Source organism: Triplophysa rosa, linkage group LG11 (assembly GCF_024868665.1).
Source record: "Triplophysa rosa linkage group LG11, Trosa_1v2, whole genome shotgun sequence".
Classification (NCBI taxonomy): Eukaryota; Metazoa; Chordata; class Actinopteri; order Cypriniformes; family Nemacheilidae; genus Triplophysa; species Triplophysa rosa.
The window spans coordinates 3,374,730-3,398,887 of record NC_079900.1 but is presented as its reverse complement, the minus strand read 5'-3'; the positions used below and the strand labels follow the sequence as shown (position 1 = coordinate 3,398,887).

General features: G+C 39.8%; 1 protein-coding gene across 22 annotated transcripts in view; it reads left to right on the top strand.

Annotated features, from left to right (window-relative positions):
* nfixb (nuclear factor I/Xb) overlaps window positions 1–24,158 on the top strand; it is a 133,333-nt gene that overhangs the window by 37,209 nt on the left and 71,966 nt on the right. For 13 of the 22 annotated variants that reach the window (XM_057344998.1, XM_057344997.1, XM_057344980.1 and 10 more), the window contains 2 exons: window positions 2,189–2,215; window positions 12,805–13,336. In XM_057344998.1, coding sequence (XP_057200981.1) covers window positions 2,189–2,215; window positions 12,805–13,336 — 559 coding nt within the window. The other 9 variants (XM_057344979.1, XM_057344978.1, XM_057344983.1 and 6 more) reach the window with 6 other exon arrangements.

Sequence of the window (24,158 nt, the reverse complement as noted above, 5' to 3'; positions counted from 1 at the left end):
TCACTGCGATACAGCCAGTGCATTTTATGGATGGAATTAACAGCAGACTGACATTTGAAGGGGAGGAGTTAACCGATGCTCCACCCAAGCCGTCTAACATATGTCATTTAAGATGGATAGTCACTACAGGCTGGAAGTGCATTTACTGAAGTTCATGAGGACACATGAATTTTAAAAAGAGAATGACCCACATTGATACGCTATTTACAATAAACGCAGCAATATTTCATGTAAAAATGAGTATTGTCATTTTTTTATTTCACTGGGACTTTAACAACAGCAATGCATTATGATGGTTGTTGCGATTTCTTCTGATTTTTATCACTTTAGCCCTTTCTCAAAATTTCTCTCTCTCTCTCTGCCGTGCTCTCCACCCAGCTGCAGAGCGCCTGACGTAGCTCTGATAAATACATGAGGAATAGGAGCCATATGTGAAAGCAGAAAACGTAAACGGCACAGAAACGGGCCGCCTTCCACAGCGCCAGTTGAAAACCACAAGCGAGAGATCAAGTTCAGCTTCGGCCGCTCATGAAAATCAGGCCTCTTTTTAATCCAGAGTCACGCGTAAAGAATGTCGTATCTACAGCAGCGTGTCGACATTTCGTATGTGCAACGGCAACCAGGAACGAAACCTAATCAGGTCAAACTTTTGGGGATGTTATAGTTTTACTGTTGAGGTTTTTTTTTATTTTATGAAACACAGCCTGTAGTGTTTGCTGAAAAGCTACACGGCTTGAACCAGTGATTGTCAACTGGTTTTACTTTAAGACTTACACAGATGTTGAGTTTATCCACCGGGGCCTGAAATGTTCAACCAAGTGATGAACCTGTGCCAAAATACCAAAGAGTTTGATGACAACTATAAAAGATATGGGTTTTAAAGATGCATAACCTTGCGTATTTTGCCCTTTAACGAGGAATGATTATATGGATAGTTGCGTTTTATTAGTTACATTTAACATTGTTGTTTCACCGTGCTGTCTATGACCCTATCAAAACAGACTTGCAACTTATTTTCAGCTCTCAAACCATCAGTTTTCAACCGGTGCTCCTTTTGGGTTTGGTTGGGCCGTAACGCAACTGTTTTATGCACATCGAGTCGAGCTTATTACAGTTAGCATTGAAATAAATACATCATAGCGAAAGTACTCAAGTTATGGAAAACGTGGGCTGCAGGATCGCCCATTCTCCTAAAAGATCTTAGTTAAGGATGAGACGTGACAAGAGTAACTGAACAAAAGAGAAGTCTTCCCTCTTAAAATACATTTGTTGTGAGAAAGGCATGCCGCTGGTACAATCCTTCCACTGGAAAAACAATGGTGCGGTTGTGTTCCCTAACCCAATTATGGGAGGGAGGGAGAGAGAGAGAGAGAGAGAGAGAGAGATCCCATAGTTAAGAGTCTTTATCCATGGCTTTATTTAATTTTGCTTTGTCGTTGTTGCCAGCTAACCTGCACTTTTAATGCAAAACTCGCAACAAATTTTAGAGATAAAAACAATTATGCAAAGATCTTTGAATTGGTCTATTTGGGATTGAGGTTGTGGTTTTAAATTCAGGCGGCATTAGCAACGGCACTTGACGGTGTTAGCCATTAGGACAAAATAAAACATTTGTCATGCTTACTTTCTCTTAAAATATTTAAGCAGCTGTTTTTTATGTAATGATAATTAATGATGTTACTTGTGAACAACTTGTGAAAAGGACAATCTAAAAAAGACAAAAAAATGACAGTCGTCCAACAGAAATGACATATAATTTGTATATTTGTCAAATTCTTTTTCTGCATTCGGTCGGTTCACACTGTTTTTTTTTTATCTGAATCGATATGTCCATTACTGATGTCCATTACAGGATAATTCACCTCAAAAATTCAAAACCTGTATGTGTGGAACACAAAAGAAGATATTTTGAAAAACGGTTACCAACATTCTTCAAAATATCTCCTTTTTTGTTCTGCAGGTAAAAGAAAGCCATACAGGTTGACATGAGGGGGAGTAAATGATGACAGAATTTTCATTTTTGAAAGAACTTACCTCTTTAAATCCTTTTTGTCATAAATCTGTCGTATGTCTTAAGGATATAGCACACTGTTGTGTCCTTTCCTTGACAGAAGTGGCCATTGTGACTTGTTAATGTGTGGAAAAAGCATGAAAATTAAAAATATATATCTCGGTTTGTGTTTTCCAGAAAAATATCAGTGTTTGGGACACGGGGGTGAGTATAATCATATCAATCAATTTAACATTCAAAATGTGGTCGGATTGAAGCAAGGTTTGCTTATTTTAACTCGGCCAACTTTTCTGAGATTTAATTAGCATTGCAGGTTGTCACGTTTGGCTGTTTCTTTGTTTTGTTTGACCTCCCACTGCTGTCTGTCGTCAGCTCGCTGGTTTCCTGGAGAGGTGAACTTAACTTACTGGATCTTTATTCGTTCAGCAGGAGGATGTTTTAGCAGGAAATGGGGAAAGGGATGTGGGCAGTCGTATTTACAGATAGGAAAAGGGTGTTTAATTTCTCACCGCGCTCCGAGTACAGCCATTCAGATAAGAGTTTGAGTGTCAGAGCGTGAATGCTATTCCTTACAATCTAGTTAGCAACTAGCATTTATATTATATATATTAGTTTTTTTCACATATTGCTGGCCTTCTGAAACCTCATGTCCTTCTCCATATTTTGTGACTTTTATATTTTATCATCATTATTATTAGTCACCCCATATGTTTTTTGCTGCGTTTTGCTAATATCTTACCGATAAAACGTATTACAAAGTGATTGTCAACTTTGACAGCACAGTATCTAATCACTTTTTTACGTTTCCTGAAAATTTGGACATCCGAGGTTTCGGAAGGACAGCGACGATATGTTCCCTTTAAACTCTTAAAAATAAAGGCGCTTAAAAGGTTCTTCACAGCGATGCCATAGAAGAACCATTTTTCAAAGGTTCTTTAAAGATCTATCTCTATCTTTTCATAATCTGAAGAACCTTTTTTCGCCACAAAGTTTTGTGAAGAAAGAAAGGTTCTTTGAATGTTAAGGGCTCTTTATGGAACCGTTCAGACAAAAAGGGTTCTTTTATGGCATCGAAGAACCTTTTGAACCACCTTTATTTTTAAGAGTGTATGCACTAAATAAGGAATAATAAACTACCGAAGCATTTCGTTTTCTGTGATTATTTCCAGCTTCTCTTTCAATTAAACATCGCTTGATCATGAATGAGTCGGAGATTTAAAGAGACAGTACGGGCATCAGGGGCAGAGACTGTGTGACATTGAGGTGTGGATACAGAAGGTGTTAAACAGAGACAACATACGACTGCTTAAAAAGACAGAGAGGGAGAGAGCCACAGATATGGTAAAGAGCAGACAGTAGGGGTTGTGATTTGGGGATGACAGTGAAGCATTTGCATAAAGGGCAGGGCAGAGTGCCCGGCAGTGGAAAGGGTTGGCATCACGCCTCGCAGACTGGCAGAGGGGCGACTGAAGAGAGAAAAATAGTGGGGGGAGGTGAGGGGGGGTTAGTCAATAGTGCATCCCTTGTTCTGTGAGAGGAGGGCCCGGTTTGTTGGCAGCGGCGATGGGGAATCTCTTGTTTGTGTGCTAGATTGCCCCTTTATTTCTTTGATTGCGAAGCGTTCAACACTCGGCAACTGTAGTGCCCGTGCGAGTCTGCGTTTACGCGCGTGCGTCCGCGGGAGCATCTGTTTTACTTTTCAAATGCTTCTTATCTGTGTCACACTTTATGCTGTAAGTTTTTGCCCTGTAAGCGTTTCAATTTCAGATGCATGAGCCCACGACACACCATCAGTTTGTTAATGTATTCAACCTTATACGTGACTCTGGCCATCGTTCCTGAGAATTTTTGCACAGCGAATAATCTATTTACATGCAGTATATCCTGCCAACCAATCAGAGGATTTTGATGGAGGCAGCTTCGACCCGGTGCAGAGCGGGCGCAGTTGGATGATGTCATCAAAGCGGCGGTCAGCTCTGTAACGCTGCGGTGGCACGAAGTGCATGGTGCTTGCGGATATTGTCTGTGAGTTCCCGCTGTGTGTGTTGCTATTCTCAGAGTCTCAGGCAAGCCTCGTTGGGAAAAATTGGTTTGGCTTTGGTGTATGAAAAATGTGCAAGAATTATGAATGGGATAGGCAGGCATTTCTTCTGCGTTTATGTGAATGTAAAGCAAAGACATTCAAGTTTTGAAAGGATTTTTTGTGTTCCCCGCAGCCTCCGTGTGCACATGAAATCAGTGTTTGTCAGTCAGGTGCATCGGGCCGTGACGACATCTCGGCTGTACTGTATATCGGACACAAGTTCAGTTGCCTCGGTTTCTGATAATGCTTAGTAACAATGCAACTAGCAGACCAGAATGACAAAAAATAACTTTTTTCTAATTATGTTTCGCTTTGTTAATAATAGAGAAACCATAGAAAATTGTTTGAATCTTCAGGTCACTTCCTATTGCAGACCGGAAGAAATAGAGTTTTACGTTTCTAGCGTGTCCAGGTGTTGTCACAATGATTTAATAAGAGGTTGGAATTAACAAAGACCCAAGTAAAATGACTAGTGGTCGACCTATATGGGTTTTTTAATGGCCGATACCGATATTAAGAAAGCACTGTGTCCGATTGGCCGATATAACACAAATGCAATTAAATGAGTAAATGAGAGACATACAGAAAATTGGTGAAACTAAATGAACAATTATTGTGTATTGCGCAGTAACTGTCACCATCCACTGTCTGCCCTCGTTTTACACCGGACTACACTCCCCATAATCCTTTGCACCCGTCTCACCTGATCCCCATCATTTGGACATTATTAGTTAATCGTTATCTGTGTATTTAAGCCCTGTCTTCCTTAGTTCGTTGTCGAGTCTAACACAAGTTATGTTATGTTTACCTGTTCATTAAACTTTGTGGATTACTTCCACCTCATCGTCTGTCATCAGTAAGCAACGCGTAACAGTAACACACTTGAACACATGATGAGGTCCACACATGACATTATATTAATTTTGGGCAGCTAAACATGGCGTAAAATGAAATCTAGCAATTTAAATATATTATTGATACTTACCATACAATTTTTGCATCTCATCTACCTCACACAACCCATTTTACTGTGGTCATATTACATCACTAAGTGGCAAATGCCTGCTTGACATCTTAGTGGCATTTTTACAAATAAAATGTCCATTTGTAAAAATACATTAGCATTTTATTAACTAAAAACTTCCAAATATCGGCCGATGTATCGGCCAAGGCAATATATCGGTCCATCACTTTAAATGATATTAAAATCCTTGAGATTCGAATCGGCTTTATAGTTCAATCAATCGTACAAAATCTCTAGCCGTCAGCTCACCCTGTTGCTTTTGTTTGTTTTTGGTAAACTAACACCTACTCCGGAAATAATAAATACAATAATAATGATTTTTATCCCAAGCCATCGGCGTTTAAATTGCATTATGTGCAATTTTGTTCCTCCTGTTAGCGAGGTAAAAGAAAAGCGTGGGCACGTATGACATCACCGTTTAGTCAAGGCGTAAGAGATGTTATCACTGCTAAATTGCTAGAGGTTGAGTAGATCTGCTGGATAAAACGGTATGACGCTACGTGCTTCAATGGAAAATTCTGCAGATGTAATCTGTCCTAGAACTTCCTTTTAGTAGAGTACAGTAAGCTTTCCTTGAAATCCAACGCACCTCGACTATTCTCACGTCAGGTTCAGAAAATGTGTTGACAAATGACTTTCGGGGTAATTATTTGCATGCATCTTCCCTCAGCGCAGAGCTTTCCCCGGCGCTCCGGAGACCGCGTCCCTCGAGGCCCTCTGGGATACATGTGCCATTCCTCTCTCCACTGCCACAAATTGCTTACAGATTTTTCACACGTAGTAATGTGCTGGTTTGTAAACTGGGGTAATTGCAAACACCGCCGAACACAGCTACAGTTTTCATGCTTGCATCGCAGGCAAGCCACGATCTGCACGGGCACGGCCCGAGGTTTATGGGGAACGCTACAATTCGATTAAAAACTCAAATTTGCATTCGTCACTGGAGGAGTAAAGCAGGTGGTAATAAAATACAGTTTGAAAGAGAGAGATTCGTAAATGGACCTGTGAAACCGTTAAACTGACAGTAAAGAGATTTTGTGCTTCCAAAATCCAGAATTTACAGAAACATGACAGACTTGGGTAGTTGTCAGTTTTTTTACTCTATTTCTGTATATATGCATAACACTTTATTCCTTACTTCAAACAAAGATTTCTATCATTAAAACTCAAAATCGTGTACTTTTTAAGATACAGTGAAAACATCTTCCCTATGTCACAATGGGATTTTATACACGATCTTTTTGTTTAGAAATCCACAGGTGTGTATTGCGCTGAGAGCAAGTGATGTCACTCTGCAAGAGCATGTCAGCACGTCCAGTTTTTACAGCGCCTGACTCATCAGAGTCTGTCTTTTAGAAATCAAAACAGACCCGCAGCAAAATGCCAGCGAGAGGAGGGGCAGACGGGCACGCTGCGCCTTACCTGTGCCAATTTACACACCTGTTTCTAACACGCATTCACACACGGCCCCTGCCTCTCATGTGTGAGGTTGTGTGTTATCCAGTGTCTCTTTACGGCCGTGCTTTGGTCCATGCTGGCACGCTGGCATGTCTGGACCGGCGTCCTCACCATCGCATACGTTAGCAGATGATTCTCCGCAATCTCCACCTCCCTCAAAGTCTGTCATGTTGCTATTTATCACTTTTAATCTGCCTTTTACTGTCTCATTTGAGGCATGTCTCTCTCATTCTTTCCAAAACCACATCAGCCTCTTTGTCTCTTAATTCTTCAGTTTTATTCTTATCGTGTCTTTCTCTTGTTTCTCATAAATGGGCAGAATCAGGCATTGTGTGTGTCTTCATTGTGGAGTTTCATGGTCACTCCCCCAGGTCAGAGGTCAGAGAGGCGCAGTGGGCAACTTGATCTCTTTCATCAAACTTGAAGGATAGATAAAGAAAGAAATCCACAAATACCATGTGTTAAATATAATACAGTACATTTGTGCTTTAAAACGTTTTTTGGCTTTCATTAAAGCCATCCATCACTTTAATGTTCCACATCAGTTTGGAAACACAAAGGTTTTTTTTGCCGAAACAGGCTTGACTTGGATTATGATGTTAGGAAATTGGTGTTCTGATGTTTTTATTGTTTAGTATCAAGAGCCATACATCGTTGTCACCTTAATTTTACCCTAATAATGATGATGATGATAATAATTTAATAACAATATCGGCGATGGAAGAGCTAATTTTTTACTTTAATTATATGACAAATGAAGAAACGAAGATATTTCATTATTTTCTGTCTTTAGTCGCAATGTTTAATTCCTCTGGTTTCACGAACGTGATCTTATCTGCAACCTGAATATAATAAGCTTTTATGTTGCACTAAATTACTGACGTTTCGTTTTAGCTCAGCCTATTTCTGTTAAATTACATTGTTATTTTTATATTAAGTTATTTGTACGCGTCGAGTTGTAATTTAATTCATCTCCCATCCTAGTCCAATATCATTTCACTCCTTTTCTCTAAATAACCTGTTAAATGCGCCTGAACTCCACATCATTATTTTCAGAAACGGAATATAAAGCGTTTAAACAGAAAACTTCCAGGAAAAAGGAGAATGCATCAATATCCAGTTATCCTAAAGACAACTGCACTTTCTCGGGTTTGATTGAATTGCCAGGCGGAGATGTGAGATGCGATGTTTTTTTTTTTTCTTGTGGATTATTGAAACAAGATCGTGGTGTTTATGTAAGTCTTCCAATGTTTATGATGGTTTTTCAAGGTTTTTCTTTATTGTTGCGCCAGCTTAGTAAAAGTATGGCTAATGATTATTCCTTGTTGTTATAGAAGCTGTGCAACTTTGCCAACTTTACAGCAGGTCTTAGTGTAAACTTGCGTTGAACGCTGTTCTTTCTTATATAATGTAGATGTAATATCTAAAATAATTATTTATGGATCTATGTTACCTGAACCAATCAGACTTGATAAACCAGATGCGTCTTATTAACGAAAAGAAAAGAAAATGAAAAAAGGCAGATTTATTTTTCCTCTCGCATCTCTGAATGTAACACAGTTCACATTCATTTTAGGGGTTGTGTGACTTCCGTGTAGCCTATGCATTTTTAACGTATTATGCCAGGAAATGTATTTGCCAAGAATAGGCCTATATGCCAATAATTTCGCCTCGTATTTTTTAAAGCAGCGAAATTATTCAATTCGGATACATTATTCACAATTATGCATGCTTGGAAGATCAACTAATTTTCTTTGGCCAAATTGGAATTTATCTGCATTGATTTGAAGGTGTTTGGGTGTGTTTTTGTTAATATTAATTGATTTTACTGACGGTGACGAACTAACAGAAAGGATTCTCTGGCGCTCGACTCCAAACGCGCTTTCCAGCTCGTTCATTTCCACCCGACTGCTGGCACACTGCTGAGAGATGATGTCTTCTCTCTCTTTAAGCATTAATATTGTAGAGGCAAATAAGAGAGTTTATTTTTAATTGAGCTGGCAGAGATCTCGCGCTTCTCATAATTTGTGGTCAAAACCGCGGACGTGACGCGCAAGTGACGCGCCGCTGAGGATGTTTGGCACAAACGTTCAGAAAAAAAGTTGCTAAACGTTAAAAGTCTACCTTTAACATTTCTGCTTATTTTATTTGACCCTTTATGTTGGGTAGATTTGCTTGTGTGGGCTCTTCTTTGGCAAGAAAACAGGTTATGAGTTATGCCATTTTTACTATTGTTGGAATAAACATTTGCGCAGACAGGAGGGATGCAGGTTTAGAAAGAATTATGATCCGCAATGTGTTTTCAAAATACTTTTTAATAATTGTCAGTTTTTTAATCGTGTGCCGTTTCTATTGAAAAGTGACAGACGCAAATGAAAGCTAAACATGAGGTCACGAGACGGCACGTGGTCTAACATTGCTAAAACTACTTCAAATTGTGCCATCGAGTAGTTTTCTGCGTTTATTAAAACAATGGCAAGATTTTACAAGACACTAGTGTTTAATATAAAGTATTTATAGATAATAAATTCGTATAGATTACGCTGTTTAAGGTTGCCAAGCAAGCATTGCGCATTATATCTGGTTTCAAATCATTGATATACCTGCTTTTTTTTTACAACAGATTCCGACTTTAGATTCGGATTTTACAACAAAAAATTATATAAAATATATAATATAAAATTATAGTCCTAACAAAATAATTGTTCTTTTCAGTTCTGTCCTCATCATTCAGTAATGGTTTTTGGTTCTCTGCGTAGCGCGATTTGCGCCGGTACTTCAGAATTTTAAAATTCAAAAGTTTTATTATTTGTTTGTTATTTATTTATTTATATTGATATATATTATTTAAAAAATGTATATTTTTCGTATTTTATTTTTGGGAGAAATGAGGCAAGCAATAGTGAATGAAAGCGCGTCGTTTCGGCCTATTCCCTGAAGCTGTTTGTTATATGGCACAAGTGCTTTAGCGCTTCAGGCGCGACTGAGTTTTCAGATGCACATGTTGATCAGGAGCTCATTATCTCATACTCACACTGGTAGCACTAGAGGAAGCCATTAAGGCCTGTGTTTCAAACAGAGAGGGGATTGTTTAAAATAAAGGTGCCGCTTTTATTGAACAAATGCATTCATAAACAAATTCTGCTTGTGCGCTTCAATTAGCATCTTATTAGAGACCCCAAGCAGGTGTTGGGTTTGACACATAGACTCTGGTTTGAAAGAGCAAACACTGATAAAGAGTTAAAGAGTGATGGTCTCCTCTTCTGTCATTTAACAGATATTTGCATGTGTTTGCTAATCCAGCATTTTTTTGTAAGAGTGGTCTGTCAGTGATTTTAAAACTAGATAGCGTTGTCTTGGGTGATTTCATGAGAACTTTATGTGATGTTGGTTGGGTGCATATGTAGGAGATTGTTTGTACTGGACGGTTGAGTGATTTATGGTCTCATTTGCACACTTAAAGGGATAGTGCACCCAAAAATGTTATTTTTGTCATATTTCTTCACCCTCGTGTCATTTAAGACATGTATGGCTTTTTCTTCTGTTGAGCACAAATGAAGATATTTTGAGAAAAGTCTCGGTGGTTTCGTGTCCATACAGTGGAAGTCAATGTGGATCAGTGTTGTTTGGTTTCCAACGTTCTTCAAAATATCTTCTTTTGCGTTCTGCGGAAGAAAGAAAGCCATACCGATTTGGAATGACGTGAGGGTGAGTAAATGCTGAAATAATGTTCATATTTGGGTGAACTATCCCTTTAAAGGTCCACGCTTATGAGAGAGTGGCATAGCAAACCACGGCATTTCACCTCCACAACTCTCTTCTAATGGTCAGAGGATGCTGAAATACCAGAAACTCCACTTGTGTGGCACATTCCCTACCGCACTGATTCGGAGAGCTCTCACCTGACTGTGATGTGAAGAATGATTTCTGTTGCAGCGAATTCTACTCTATACCAGACAACTTGGCAAAACGATCAACTTTGGGTAAGACATTCTATCTCCTTTCCTTTGGCCGGTGTTGTAATAGACGAACGCAGCGTATGTTTGTTTTAAATTAGAGATGCGACGGGTTCGCGGTGCCCTCGCCTTTGTCTCGGGCGTTAAATCCACGAGCAGCTGCCGGCTGCAGGGTCTGCTGGGAGTGTTGGGGAGCTGTGTGCTTTCTCTCATCGCCCTGTGCCAAGGTGGCACAGCACAAGCCGGGAGAGGGGAGGGTGGAGTAGCCACGGCGATGGTGACCACGGTGACCACGACTGTGACTTAAGGGCACGGTTGCCGTGACGAGGTTGACGGGATGCTGAACTTTGCCTCCGTGGCAGATAGGAACTTGTCAAACTGGCAAATTGTGCGCCATCGGACTGGACAGCGTGCACTCTCTCTACCTCTGTCTCTCTCTCTTTCATTCCCCCCATCCCCCCTTTTCCCCTCCCTTTCAGCTCTTCTAGCTAACGTATTGGCTGAGCTACAGGCATCTCGTTGCCAAATAGGTGGGCCCTACTCGTGTTGGCAAAGAATCAGGCAATAGTTAAGGAAGGAACGAGAGAGAGAGCATGCGGGCGAACGAGAGAGAGAGAGAGAGTTGGAGAGAAAAGGAGTAAAAAAAGCAGACGCACTCGCGTTTGCCAGCGGTCCTGCGAGCTCGTCCAACATTGATTCGCTTCTTTTTTTTCTGCCCGTATTCTGTGCTTTGCATTAGCCAGCTCCCCTACCCCCCCCCCACCCTTTCGTTGCAGGAGCGCGTATGCATGCGTGCGCGTGTGTGCATGCGTTATGCGTGTAACGCGTCTCTGAGTCTTCTACAGGACTCTGAGATCTAAGAAAACTCATTGCACTTTGCCAAGGATTTTTTTCCTGCATTGTTTAGATTTTTTTTTTGGGAACGTGAAGGGTTTATTTTGAGAACTGCGACCTTTGTCTCTTTTATTTTGTATTTTTTTTGGCAGTTATAATTTTTTTACCTGGAAGCCTTTTCAGCGAAGCACAGCGCTAGAAATATTTCGAAAGAAATTTCACAATCTTGAAATTAACTTCTTTCCGCCGGCAGTTGGAGCTCCTCCAGGCTTCTTTCACATTTACCCAACTTTTTTTTGCCAATTCTTCCTCTCTGCCAAGCCAGCAGTTGTTGTTTCGGCGTGAGTGGCAAAGAACTGGTGCGGGCGGATTTTTTCTATCCTGAACGGCGTGCCAAATTTATGATGAGAGTGCAAAATGGTAACTACCAGCCTTTCTCTCTTTCTGCTCCTGTGTGCAGTGTGGTTTTCATGGTGCCTTCTCGATTGTCAAAATCTGAACATGCCTGGATTTCCGCTGCACGGCTGCAGCCCGCAGAGAGGATTTGATGGCAGGTCTTGAAGGGACGCAGTTCAACCGCGGTCTTGTTGTGGCGAGATTTGGCGGAGAGGGTCTGGGGCACGCCGGCCCTGGCACTGGGGGTCCGTGGCGCGGTTTAGGCTTTGTCACTGAACGTTGTGTGGTGAAGGTATTACTGGATGGCTGAATGAGTCTTTGGTTGCCGTGGGGATCGCCAAGCTTTCCTTGGCCTGAGCTGAAGAATCTTCTTTCTCTGAATGACAGAATGGGAGAATACACCCGACACAATGATGCAAAACTCTTAAAAAGCTGAATTCAATGTATAGATTACAGCGTTTTGTACTTAAACTAAGCAGAATTTGTATGCATGTTTGTTACTGAATGTTGTGAAGCCTATTTTAATAGAAAATGATAATTAACGGATATTCATCATTTTAAATCATGTTATTTATGCAATGGACTAAATGGGTATTTTTAAGTTATTCTTATTACGAACTCAATTGTTTTCGGCACTGCAAAAAATATTTCTCCTACTAAGTAGTTGTGTCTTGTTTTACAGTAGACGAAATATAAATATCCTTAAAGTAAGATGTATTTATTTATTTTTTGGCTAATAAGTAGTTGTTTCTTGTTTTACAGTAGAAGAAATATAAATATCCTTAAAGTAAGATGTATTTATTTATATTTTGGCTATTTTGTTTTCAGTGTTGTTTTAAGCATGAAGCCAACTACATCTAGTGAGGTGTATGATAGCAAACCTAAAAACTAGCAAAAAAACCCCAGACAAATAGCAAACTCTTTGTTTTGATTAAGAAATAGATTTTTTTCATGTTTGCAGAGTTTCTTTCTAGGTTCTCAAACATCCAGAAGTTGAAGTTGATCCAGAACCTCTAAAGTTTCTCGTTGTCTTCCCCAACAGGATGAATTTCATCCCTTCATCGAGGCTTTGCTGCCACACGTCCGCGCCTTCTCCTACACCTGGTTCAACCTCCAGGCCCGCAAGCGCAAGTACTTCAAAAAGCACGAGAAGCGCATGACAAAGGACGAGGAGCGCGCCGTCAAAGACGAGCTGCTGGGCGAGAAGCCCGAGATCAAGCAGAAGTGGGCGTCGCGTCTCCTCGCCAAACTCCGCAAAGACATCCGGCCCGAGTTCCGCGAGGACTTCGTGCTCACCATCACGGGGAAGAAGCCACCGTGCTGCGTGCTGTCCAACCCCGACCAGAAAGGCAAGATCCGTCGCATCGACTGCCTGCGGCAGGCGGACAAGGTCTGGCGTCTGGACCTGGTGATGGTCATCCTGTTCAAGGGAAGCCCGCTGGAGAGCACGGACGGAGAACGGCTGATCAAGTCCCCGCAGTGCTCCAACCACGGCCTGTGCGTCCAGCCGCATCACATCGGAGTGTCCGTCAAAGAGCTGGACCTGTACCTGGCCTACTTCGTCCACACGCCAGGTGAGTCACACGCACTGAGACGCACAATGGCAGGCCAGAGAGGTTCGGTTTCGGGCTTTGTTTTTAAAAGTGTGTGTGAATAATCTATGCACGTGCAATTTTCACAATGATGCTTCATTGTGTGTGTTTGTGTTCATGTGTTGCATTAAAATCGCATGTAAAAATCTTAAAAAGACAAATCTAATGCAGTGGTGTGTGTTTGTGTGTGTGTATGCGTGTGTGTGTGTGTGTGTGTGTGTGTGTGTGTGTGTGTGTGCGCGCGTGTGTGTGCGCGTTCATGTTTGTATATCCCGGTGGGGACCTAAACCTGAATACACACCAACTCATGGGGACTCGTGTCACCGTGGGGACCAAAATTGAGGTCCCCAGGGGCAAAATAGTTAATAAATTGTACAGAACAATATTTTTTACAAATCTAAAAATGCAAAAAGTGTTCTATGATCTTTAGGTTTAGGGATAGGGTTAGGGATAGGGGATAGAATATACAGTTTGTACAGTATAAAAACATTACGCCTATGGACTGTCCCCACGGGGATAGCCTGTGTGTGTGTGTGTGTGTGTGTGTGTGTGTGTGTGTGTGTGTGTGTGTGTGTGTGTGAGCACGTGTGTACATGTTAAAATCAGATGTGTGTTATGGCAGGGATAGCTGGCCTTCTTCCAGCCGGTGTGACATCCAGAACCACACACGCACACACACACACACACACACACACACACACACACGCATGCACACACATGTTGGTTTTCTATGTTTTATGGGGACATTCCATAGACGCAGTGGTTTTTATACTGTACAAACTGTATATCATATTCCCTACCCCTAACCCACCCCCTAACCCTAACAATCACACACAACTGTCTGCTCTTTTTGATTTTCAAAAAAGTTAATTCTGTATGATTTATAAGCTTGTTTCCTCATGGGGACAAAAAAATGTCCCCACAAGGACAAGGATTTTGGATATTGCCATCTTTGTGGGGACATTTGGTCCCCATACCGTAGGGTTTACCCTTCCCACACACACACACATCGAGATTATGAGAATATGGTATGTAAATAAAGGTTTTGTGTTCGTAATAATGCATGTCTGTACACTGTGCATATTAATTTTGTATTTATAAACATAAACACATATATAAGAAAAATATAAATTAATTGATATGTTATTAATTCATATATAATTCACATTATATATACATTATAACATGTATGTGTACGTATATGTGCTTATAAATACAAAATAAATATGCACAGTACACAGACATATATTATGTAAACACAAAACCTTTATTTTGGATGCGATTAATAGTTGAACAGCCCTAATAATTGAATATTATTATTATTATTATTATTTATGCTGTTTTATTATTTTTATAATAAAAACTAAAGTCACTTTTAATACAGATTTTCCAATCGGACCATCTTGAATATGTGAACATTTTATGTAAGTCCTGAGACCAACTCTGTTAAATACATATGTATATATATATATATATAGATATAATGTATAAATATTTCACGAGTAACATTTGATATTGTATAAACGCGGAGAAGAATGTAATAATACCAGTGTTTTCAATTTCATATGATTTATTTATTTTTTCCTCAGTTTGTTTTACTTTTAGTTACTGTTTTGGTGGTAATCGTCATTTCAAACATCATTTGTCAGATGCACTACAGTGTGTGTTTATGGCAGTTTCTGAGCAGACACACATCAGAACATTAGATTTGAATCGGTTAAAGCAGACTAGCCGTCTGTCCACTCGCTGTGTATAACAAGGCAACGTTTGACTGTTGTTTTCATCTTTGTTGTGACACTGAGCTGTAATTCTGATAGTTGGCAGGAGCTCTGAGAGGGATTTTGTCGTCCGTGTGGATCTCAGCGTCAGTTAGCCGGTTCAGCATGCCGTTCTCTTCCTGTTTAACCGTGCGCCAGGTCTCAGATTATCTCCCGCTGACCCGGCCCAATATCCTTTCTTAATCCGGACGCCATTCACCAGCTTATTGACTTCCGCCATCCGCATTCACATTACTGAAATGTTTGTTTTCTGTCAATACTGATGCAAAGTCAGATGATTTGCAAAACAAACATTTGCATTTATATCGACTGCAGTTCTAAACTTTGAGACAGCGCCTGCCAAAAACCAGGCCTGGTTTAGATCACGTCGCCGCTTATATTACAGTCGAGTGATATTTGCACACGGTTTCGATCATGTGTGTTTGTAGGGTATTCTTCCTATTGACGGGCCGTGTGTTGTATCACCCCACGGGTGCGATTAATGACGTTAAACTGTAGCCGACTCGAGCGACGCACAAGATTAAATACCCCGGAGCGCGATGCGTTAATTACACGCGTCTTGTCGCCGCACGCCGGCTAATGATGATGATGATGAATGAAAGACGGGAGTTTCCACGTCGGCCGTCTCGTTCCGTGTTTGTCAGTATGATGAATGCTTTCTCCACAGTTAGTCATCTCTGGTGCTCGTCTCATCATACGGCTTCCATTATCGCACCGTCACGATAAAAACATGTGCCTGCTCTCTCGGCGAGACGCGTCCAGCTCGCACGGCCGATAAAACACAGGCCGGCATGCCAAGTTCTGCAGTCAGAAGAGATCTGAGAGAGAGAGAGACCCTGTAAGACTGCCCAGTTTGAAAAGAGGAGAACCAAGGGTGGCGTTTTTCTTTGAGAGGGGAAATAGATGTACGTCGTTGAATGACAATAGACTCTTAAAGTCCAGTCAGGCGTTAAATCGCTTATTTCACAGCGATTCATCTATTCAGGGAGGTTTCCTCACGTGTTAGAGATATCAGAGAGGGTGTTGCTTTTCTAGCGGAAGAGGTTCAGAATGTAAACTGTGCTAAATTTACCCCGACTTTTTTTCTGATAGAAACTGGAAAGCGCACGAAAGAAGTGAGCAAGAAATTGCATTACACTAAATCTAAAACAAGGTCAATATTATCGTTTTGCGATCCAGATATCGATACGATGGCGTCAAACACGTCTCTCAGATGTGAAATCCAGTGAGGAATGTCACAAGGTTTGTTGACGCCTTCGGGTCTTTGGGCAGCAAGAAAATACTTCCGTTTCTTCTCAGCTGGCACACAAGGTGAAGCGTGGTGTTGTGGGGTGCTAACAGAACCCCACTGCTGAGGTTTCGGTTTGAGCCCGTAACCAGACGGACAGATCCTCTTTGGTCACCTTCACGGGTTTGATCTGGATGTAATTTTGACCTTTCATATTGTGAAGGATTTATTCTGGCAGACCGTTGGTAGTGACGGGCCAGATCTGCACTTTATAGTGTAGCTTGGATGACGTTCAGAAAGCTGGCTGTCGTGTGTTTGCTGTGTATGTTGTGTTGGTGTTTATTTGCGTGTGTGTTTGTGTGCTAGTGCAGGAAGAAAAGTAAATCGAGAAAAGAGTTTAAAGAGGATGGTAAATGCTGGAAAATATTCATGCATTTAGCTGTTTACAAAAAAATGCAATCAGCATAATAAAAACATCTATAGACTACATAGACTTTATATAATATATGAAATTATTTAAAAAAATTATTCGATTTTTTTACAGTGTTAAAAAAATTACAAACAGGAAAATATGAATATAATTTCTGAATCCTGTTGTCTAAAATACTTCAATTGAATCGGTTTATAAAAAACCTGATAAAAAACATAATTTTCCAGTAAGATTATTTGGATGTTTTGTATAAATGCTGGTTTAGTTATGTGTCATATATAAAATAATGTTTTAAAAATCTCCCCCCATTTTAAATGTTAAGTATATTTTTATCAGCTTGCTTATTTGTTTAATTAGCTCTAAATAATTCCTGATTCTGGTTTAGTTTATGCATCATTTCTGTTTTTTAGTTCATCTATATTTATTGGCATTTCATTAATATCTTTCATTTTTACAGCAACGTTTTTTTTTAATCACTCCCAATACAACATACTGCAAAATGTCATATATAAAAATGGTTTAAATGTCATTTTTTAATTATCAGTTGAAATATTTGTAATTATCACTTTTGCCTTTAATGTGTGTAGGAAAGAGCAGCGTCTGGAAAATCACCACCGTGTAATAAAATGTTGGAGAAAAAAAGTCAGACAGATTCAACAAACGTAACGCAGCGTACAGCGTGAAGCAGACATAACCTCTCTTACACTTCTTCATGTGAAAATATTATTACTCTGGGAATTTATAAGAAATTCTGTCAACAGCAACGGAGCAAAAATAACCCCGCTTAACTATTAATTATTTGTGTTATTTGCATTGTAGCGTTTGTTCAAATAGAACATCGGTCAGAGAATGAAGGCGGTGTAAAATGCCAAGATGAAAACAAAAGGCCGTCTGCGGAGGGACTTCGACTGGTGTGTGTGTGTGTGTTTGGCAAAGCTGCTCGGATCTCGGCTTTTCAAATCATGGCACACGCTTTGCCAACATCTCTCTCCTTCCATTTAACCCGCTTTTCCTGCCCTGTCCTCCGCACACGTCCTCCCTCTTCTCTCGAAAAAACCCTTCGCCATCTTAACACCTCCGTCACGTCGCCGACGGGAAAAACATCCCTTTGCGTGCAATTCTGCGTAAAAATACAGATCTGCTAAGAAAGACGCTTCGTCGTGATTCTGTGCTGGAACGTCTTTTTCTTTTTTAATAATTCAGGAATTGGCTACAGCAAATAATCCCGACGCCATGTTCCAAATCAAAATGGAGATTTTGGCAGGGCTGATTTTGGCTGTCGGGCCTCTGTCTGTGTACGGATGTTATGCGCATAAAAATAAAGGTTCAATGTATCAACAGGCTAATCGTGTTTAAAAACATGCATTTTTTACACAAAATGACCCTTTTTGTGATAATTTACCAGAGCGAGCCCCACCTGCCCGTCAGCCGAGCTGTCGCCAATAGAATTACGGTTTTAAAATTATGCTTTTCAACTTGTCAGAAATGTCACCTAGAAAAGTTTTCAAAGCGTCTCGAGGGAAGCAACGACACTTTCACTTACCGGGTTTTAACAGATGAGTCAGAGAGGTTGACATGAGCCCGGACAGGAATGTGTGTGTGTGTGTGTGTGCGTGTGTGTGTGTGTGTGTGTGTATACGCTGTGATATGAGTGATCCACTGGACAGGCTAATAGCAGCAGTCAGACTGAATGAATAATGATTGGAAAATGAGGGCTATTATTAAAGTAGAGTAAACAGCACTGGACTCTGGTGAAAAGACCTCATTCACCACAGCGCCGGAGTGCGTCGCTTTCTTCTCTTTAGGGGCCCTCTGACCCGAGAGAGAGAGAAAAAGAGATAGAGAGATGTTGCCTGCAAGTCCAACAAGACCTTTGTTTGTGGCTTCATGATGCTTTTTTGTGTCTTTGAGAAAAACAGTAGGTCTCGATTTATACTTAAAGACAGTTTTAAAGCAACAGCATAAACAAACGTTTTTGTGCACGCGCGCTTATGACCCAAACGTAACTTCCGGTACTCGTCCGCAAAGAATAGAGTCCCTGAAGATTATTTCTGATAGCAAGCGAAAGAAATAACAAGTAAATAACACGAGCTAGCAAGTTAAAAGTATGTCTCGCCGGTATTTTTTTGGGTTGCCAGTAAAAGAACTGTCACTTCGCTAAATTTAAACGCGACGAAGTTAATCGACAAATTCAATAAATTGTTTATTTAATAAAATGAATATACAATAAAATTCAACAAATTGTTTATTTAATACAATTATTAAAATATGAATATAAATTATTATTTCTTTAAATTAAATATAAATAGTTATATTATTATCAACCAGCCAGACTGATCAGCAAACACAGACCAGAAGTTAACTTCGGGCGAGGCGCGTTCGTCCGATGAAACCGTCTGTAAATTCAAATAAAATTGCTTTAGTACACCGACATAAATTGTTTTAACATTATTTATGACTAGAATAAATAACCATTTTACTTTAACATACAGGTGTAAAAAGTAGCATGCCACGACATTTTGTTACGTTCCATGACAATACAGTTAAGTAATGATTTGCTAGTTTGTACACTAACAATAAAAGAAAAAAAATGTAATGAATCAACCAGTTTTTCATTCTGACGTGGTACCATAACAGTATAGTATATAAATAATAAATACAAAATGTATATAGAATTTATAATACTTTTTTATTTTATTTTAATCTCTACATTTTCTTTTAGAGTAGAGACAGGGTTAGTATATAGAAATTAGCAACAATAGTCGTTTATGCTGTTTGTGCGTGTGTTTGTGTGTGTGCTTGTGTGTGCATGAATGAGCACGTGTGAGAGAAAACACATCAGTGCAGCTCAGGGACGTGGAGTGTAAACTAGGTGCTAATGCTTCCTTTTGCCTGTTTTGTCAGTGCAAACGTTCTAATTAATGGGAATGGAATAAATAAATTAAGCTGCTATGTCTCTACACAGCTGAGCAGAGAGTGAGCGAGAGAGAGAGAGAGAGAGATGCTGTGATTTTTCTATTCCACTTATCAGATTATGACCTATCAGCCCAGGCTTTGATTTAGAGGTTTTGTCAACACGCAGAAAAAAAGCAGCTTTATTCTGTGGGATTCATGAGGTATATTTACAACTAATAAACTCGTTTTCTTCCATATTTGAATCATTTGTGCACGTAATTAACTTTGCGTCGTGCGCATCAAAATACATGCAAGTAGATAGACAGGGGGGTGCGTGTGCCGGTAGGTCAGACACAAACGGAGAGTACATTACACATGCACATTACTGCATGCACAACAGGATTAGTTCATGTGACAAACGCAGTGAGGTCATGTGACAATGAAGCATGCAAATCCCACAATGCCTTGCACCACCCATAACCTTTACAGACCAATGATACTTCAGGCTGTTCCAGAGTGTATCACACACATGCGCGCACACGCACACGCACACACACACACACACACACACACACACAGGGTGGCGAGTGCAGCTGCAGTGATTAGAGCAGATTTATTGTCGTCTCTTTCTCTCATTTAGTTTAATTTTATAGAGCTGCTTTAATTACAGTCCGGCTTTGAACCTCTGAACCTTACCTGCTTCATTGATAATACAGTACCCAATTGTCTCTCGCCCTCTCTCGTTCTCCCTGTGTCTCTCTCTTTCTTGCTTGATGATATTTTAGGATGCATTTAAGGAATGTTCCCGTTGAATTGCAAATTAAATGTTTAGGAACCTTTTCATGGCTTTTCTTAAATGCCTACATTCGCCTGCAACAATACGAGTTTTGTTTTTGTGTCGTTTTCTTGTTTAATTGTATTAAACCTGGAACAATCCTTCTGAAATGTTGAAAACTCTTGAAACATAGACTTTTAGTTGTACCAGAGGGCTTAAAATCTCATTACATTTATGCATTTGGCAGATGCTTTTATCCAAAGACTTGCAGTACATTTAAGCTATAGACACTTTCATCTGATGCATGCGCCTTCCGATCTGTGTTTGGTTATAATATAGCAATTTATTTAATTTTTCATTTATATTAATATTCATTAAAAATAACTTATAACCAAACACAAAGCGAAAGTTAGTTAATATAAGTTATTTTTAATGAATATGAATATAAATAAAATAAATTGTTATATTATAACCAAACACAGAGCGAAAGTTAGTTAATATAAGTTATTATTAATGAATATTAATATAAATGAAAAATAAAATAAATTGTTATATTATAACCAAACACAGAGCGAAAGTTAGTTAATATAATATAACAATTTATTTTATTTTTCATTTATATTAATATTCATTAATAATAACTTATAACCAAACACAAAGTGAAAGTTAGTTAATATAAGTTATTTTTAATGAATATAAATATAAATGAAAAATAAAATAAATTGTTATATTATAACCAAACACAGAGCGAAAGTTAGTTAATATAAGTTATTTTTAATGAATATAAATATAAATGAAAAATAAAATAAATTGTTATATTATAACCAAACACAGAGCGAAAGTTAGTTAATATAATATAACAATTTATTTTATTTTTAATTTATATTCATAATAATTTATAACAACTTGTATTGATTAGCTTTCGCTCTGTGTTTGGTTATAATATAACAACTTATTTTATTTTTAATTCATATTAATATTCATTTATATTAATGTTTTTTTGTATATTAATTATATTAAATGAAATTAAAACTTCTCAACAGTTATTGATTCTTTGCGTAAGATCTACCGGAAATTAAGTTTGGGCCACGTAACGTTTATTTATGTCGTTGCCGCTATAACTGTCTATACATTTGTGTGTGTGTACGCGCGTGCGTGTGTTCACAATTGACCTCACAACCTTAAAGTCGGCACGACTCGGAAGTAACGATCGTATTCTTTTCTGTATCGCGAAGTATATACGAGTGAAACAGCTTGTGAAATAAGAGGAAAAGTAGGACGGGACTTGATTTCCCACATCGAGAACGGATTGGATCGTTGGAAGATTTGAATGCGAGTTTGTAGTCAATCATGGAGGATTCACCATCGGCACCCTCACGTGAAGAAAGCTCCGCCCTCGCGCCATTCCTTGTGACAGGAAGTGATGAGAAGTTGTTTCGGGGGGGGTCATCGTTTTTGATTAAAGATAATGAGGGCACATGAATAAAAAAATGACATGCACAGATAAGTCACTTCAGATAAAACACTACAATATTCCATAAGAAATATTATTTTAAAAATTGTTTCATGCCGTCTTTTTAAGGCTCTACTAACCAAGCTTTTGTCCAGAAACACTATCATTGGCTTCTGTTGACGTTCCTCGTTTCTCCAGAGCGTTTCTCCCGTGGTTGTGGAGTGGCTAAACATGCTCTTTTCATTCTGTTCTTCTCTTCTGTTTTCCTCTTCAATCATCCCTAATGAATCCTTTAACCAGAGATACAAGCAACTGTGTGTGTGTGTGTGTCTTTATGTAGTGTACAGTATGCGCACATGTGCATCATAGTACCAGATTAGGCCACCACAAACAGCATTTGCAAATATCACATATGGGCCTAACCATCGCAGAGCCCCCGAGCAGCTGAACCCCACCTCACACCTGATGCTTGGGTCTGTGTGTTCCCCACTCTATTCCACAAACACAGATGGGACCCCGTACTCCCAGGATGGGCCCCAGACCGGGGACTTTCCTCACTGCTGGTCCAAAGCGGCCTGCTCTGAGCGCCGCCTGTCCAGGTGTCTATGTGAGGTTTGAAAACACAAGACACTGAGCCGAATAAATATACTTTATATGTACAGACACTACGCAAAGGCCTTAAAACGACAAGTTACCCGAATATAAAAATGCTGTCATTTATTCACCCTCACATGGTTCAAAACCTGTATGTGACTCTTTTTTCAGTGGAACACAAAAGTAGATACGTTGAGAAATGCCTCCGTGGTTTTGTGGAATTCAATAGGGGTCAATGCAGTTTGGTTACCAACGTTCTTTAAAATATCTTATTTTGTGTTCTGCCGAAAAAAGAAGTCATACAGGTTTGAAATGACGTGAGAGTGAAGTTGTTTTTGTGTGAACTATCTTGATAAATGCGTTTTGAGGTGAAATCATCTTTTTGGATTCCTGCGAGTCTTACTGTGGCACTCTCTGCGAAAGTAATATTTTCAACGTGATTGGTCGTTGTATCCGAATAAGCCGATGTCATGAATGTGGACTTCACGTTTTAATGGTCAGATTTTTGGTCAAGCGTGAAGGGTTTGGTACCGCCGCTGGTCTGTGATTGTTTAGCAAACTCGGCCGCAGAATTTGCCTTTTTATATAAGCTGTGACATCACGGTTTGCTTTCTGATAGATAGAACGAGGTTTAGCGTTTTCCAAAGGTTCTCACAGTTACAGTCGGAGAAAGTATAAAGAAGCTTTTGTTCGAGCGTTCGGCGCGCGGGCTCGCTGCGTTTATTTTCGCGAGGGGCGGGTTAAACCTCTAGTTTGCCCACAGGTGACATACAAAACCAGAGTAACTCCGGCAAAGTCTGTTTCTCTGTTTTGCCTTTCTATTCCAGAGTCATTTGATAGCCAAATCCAAGACAAACTCTCTCAAATGACACATTTTTCCGGTTATCGAATCACCGTAACGGTTTTCCTCTCCTTGTCCTCCTCTGTACCTTTTTTCTCACTTCTCTCGCTCCCTCTCTCTCTCTCTCTCTCTCCGCTCTTTTTCTCCTCTCTCTGAGGGGCTGTCCTGGTTAGACCTCCGCTCGCAACGTTCGGCACACAGAGGCCCTTTTGTGGTCTTCTTTCATAAGGTGTTTGTGAGATCGAGCAGGATTTCACTCCTGTTTTCTCCTTTCCAACTAACTTTTCTCTTTTTTTTTCCGTCCGTCTCTCAGACGTTTGCTCTGTAAACATTCGTGTCCTACACACGTGGATCATCATATTGAGATAAAGCTGCTATACAGTATCTCACCCTTGAGTCTTCTTTGCTCGACTCGACTCGTCCGTCTCCATCAGACTTCAGTCTTATGCTTTTAAAAAGGTAATTTGCCCAACGCTGAAAATTCTGTCACCATACTGACCCTCGCCGTGTCTCAGTTACTACAAATGAGAGACTCAAAACCATTTCGGTTCGTTCCTACCCCGTCATATTGTGCACTATAAAAAAAATAACAGCATGTGGGTTTGGATTGACTTGAGGTCGAGCAGAATTTTCATTTTTGTGTGAATTATTGCTTTAAAATGTCTCTCTGGCACACACAGATGTGCATATACATATTGAGAGGTCAGCTGAAGCAGATGTTGCCGTGGCCATGATGACACGTGTGTGTGTGTGTGTCTCTCTCTCTCTCTCTCTCTCTCGTCTCTCTCTCTCTCTCTCTCTCTCTCTCCT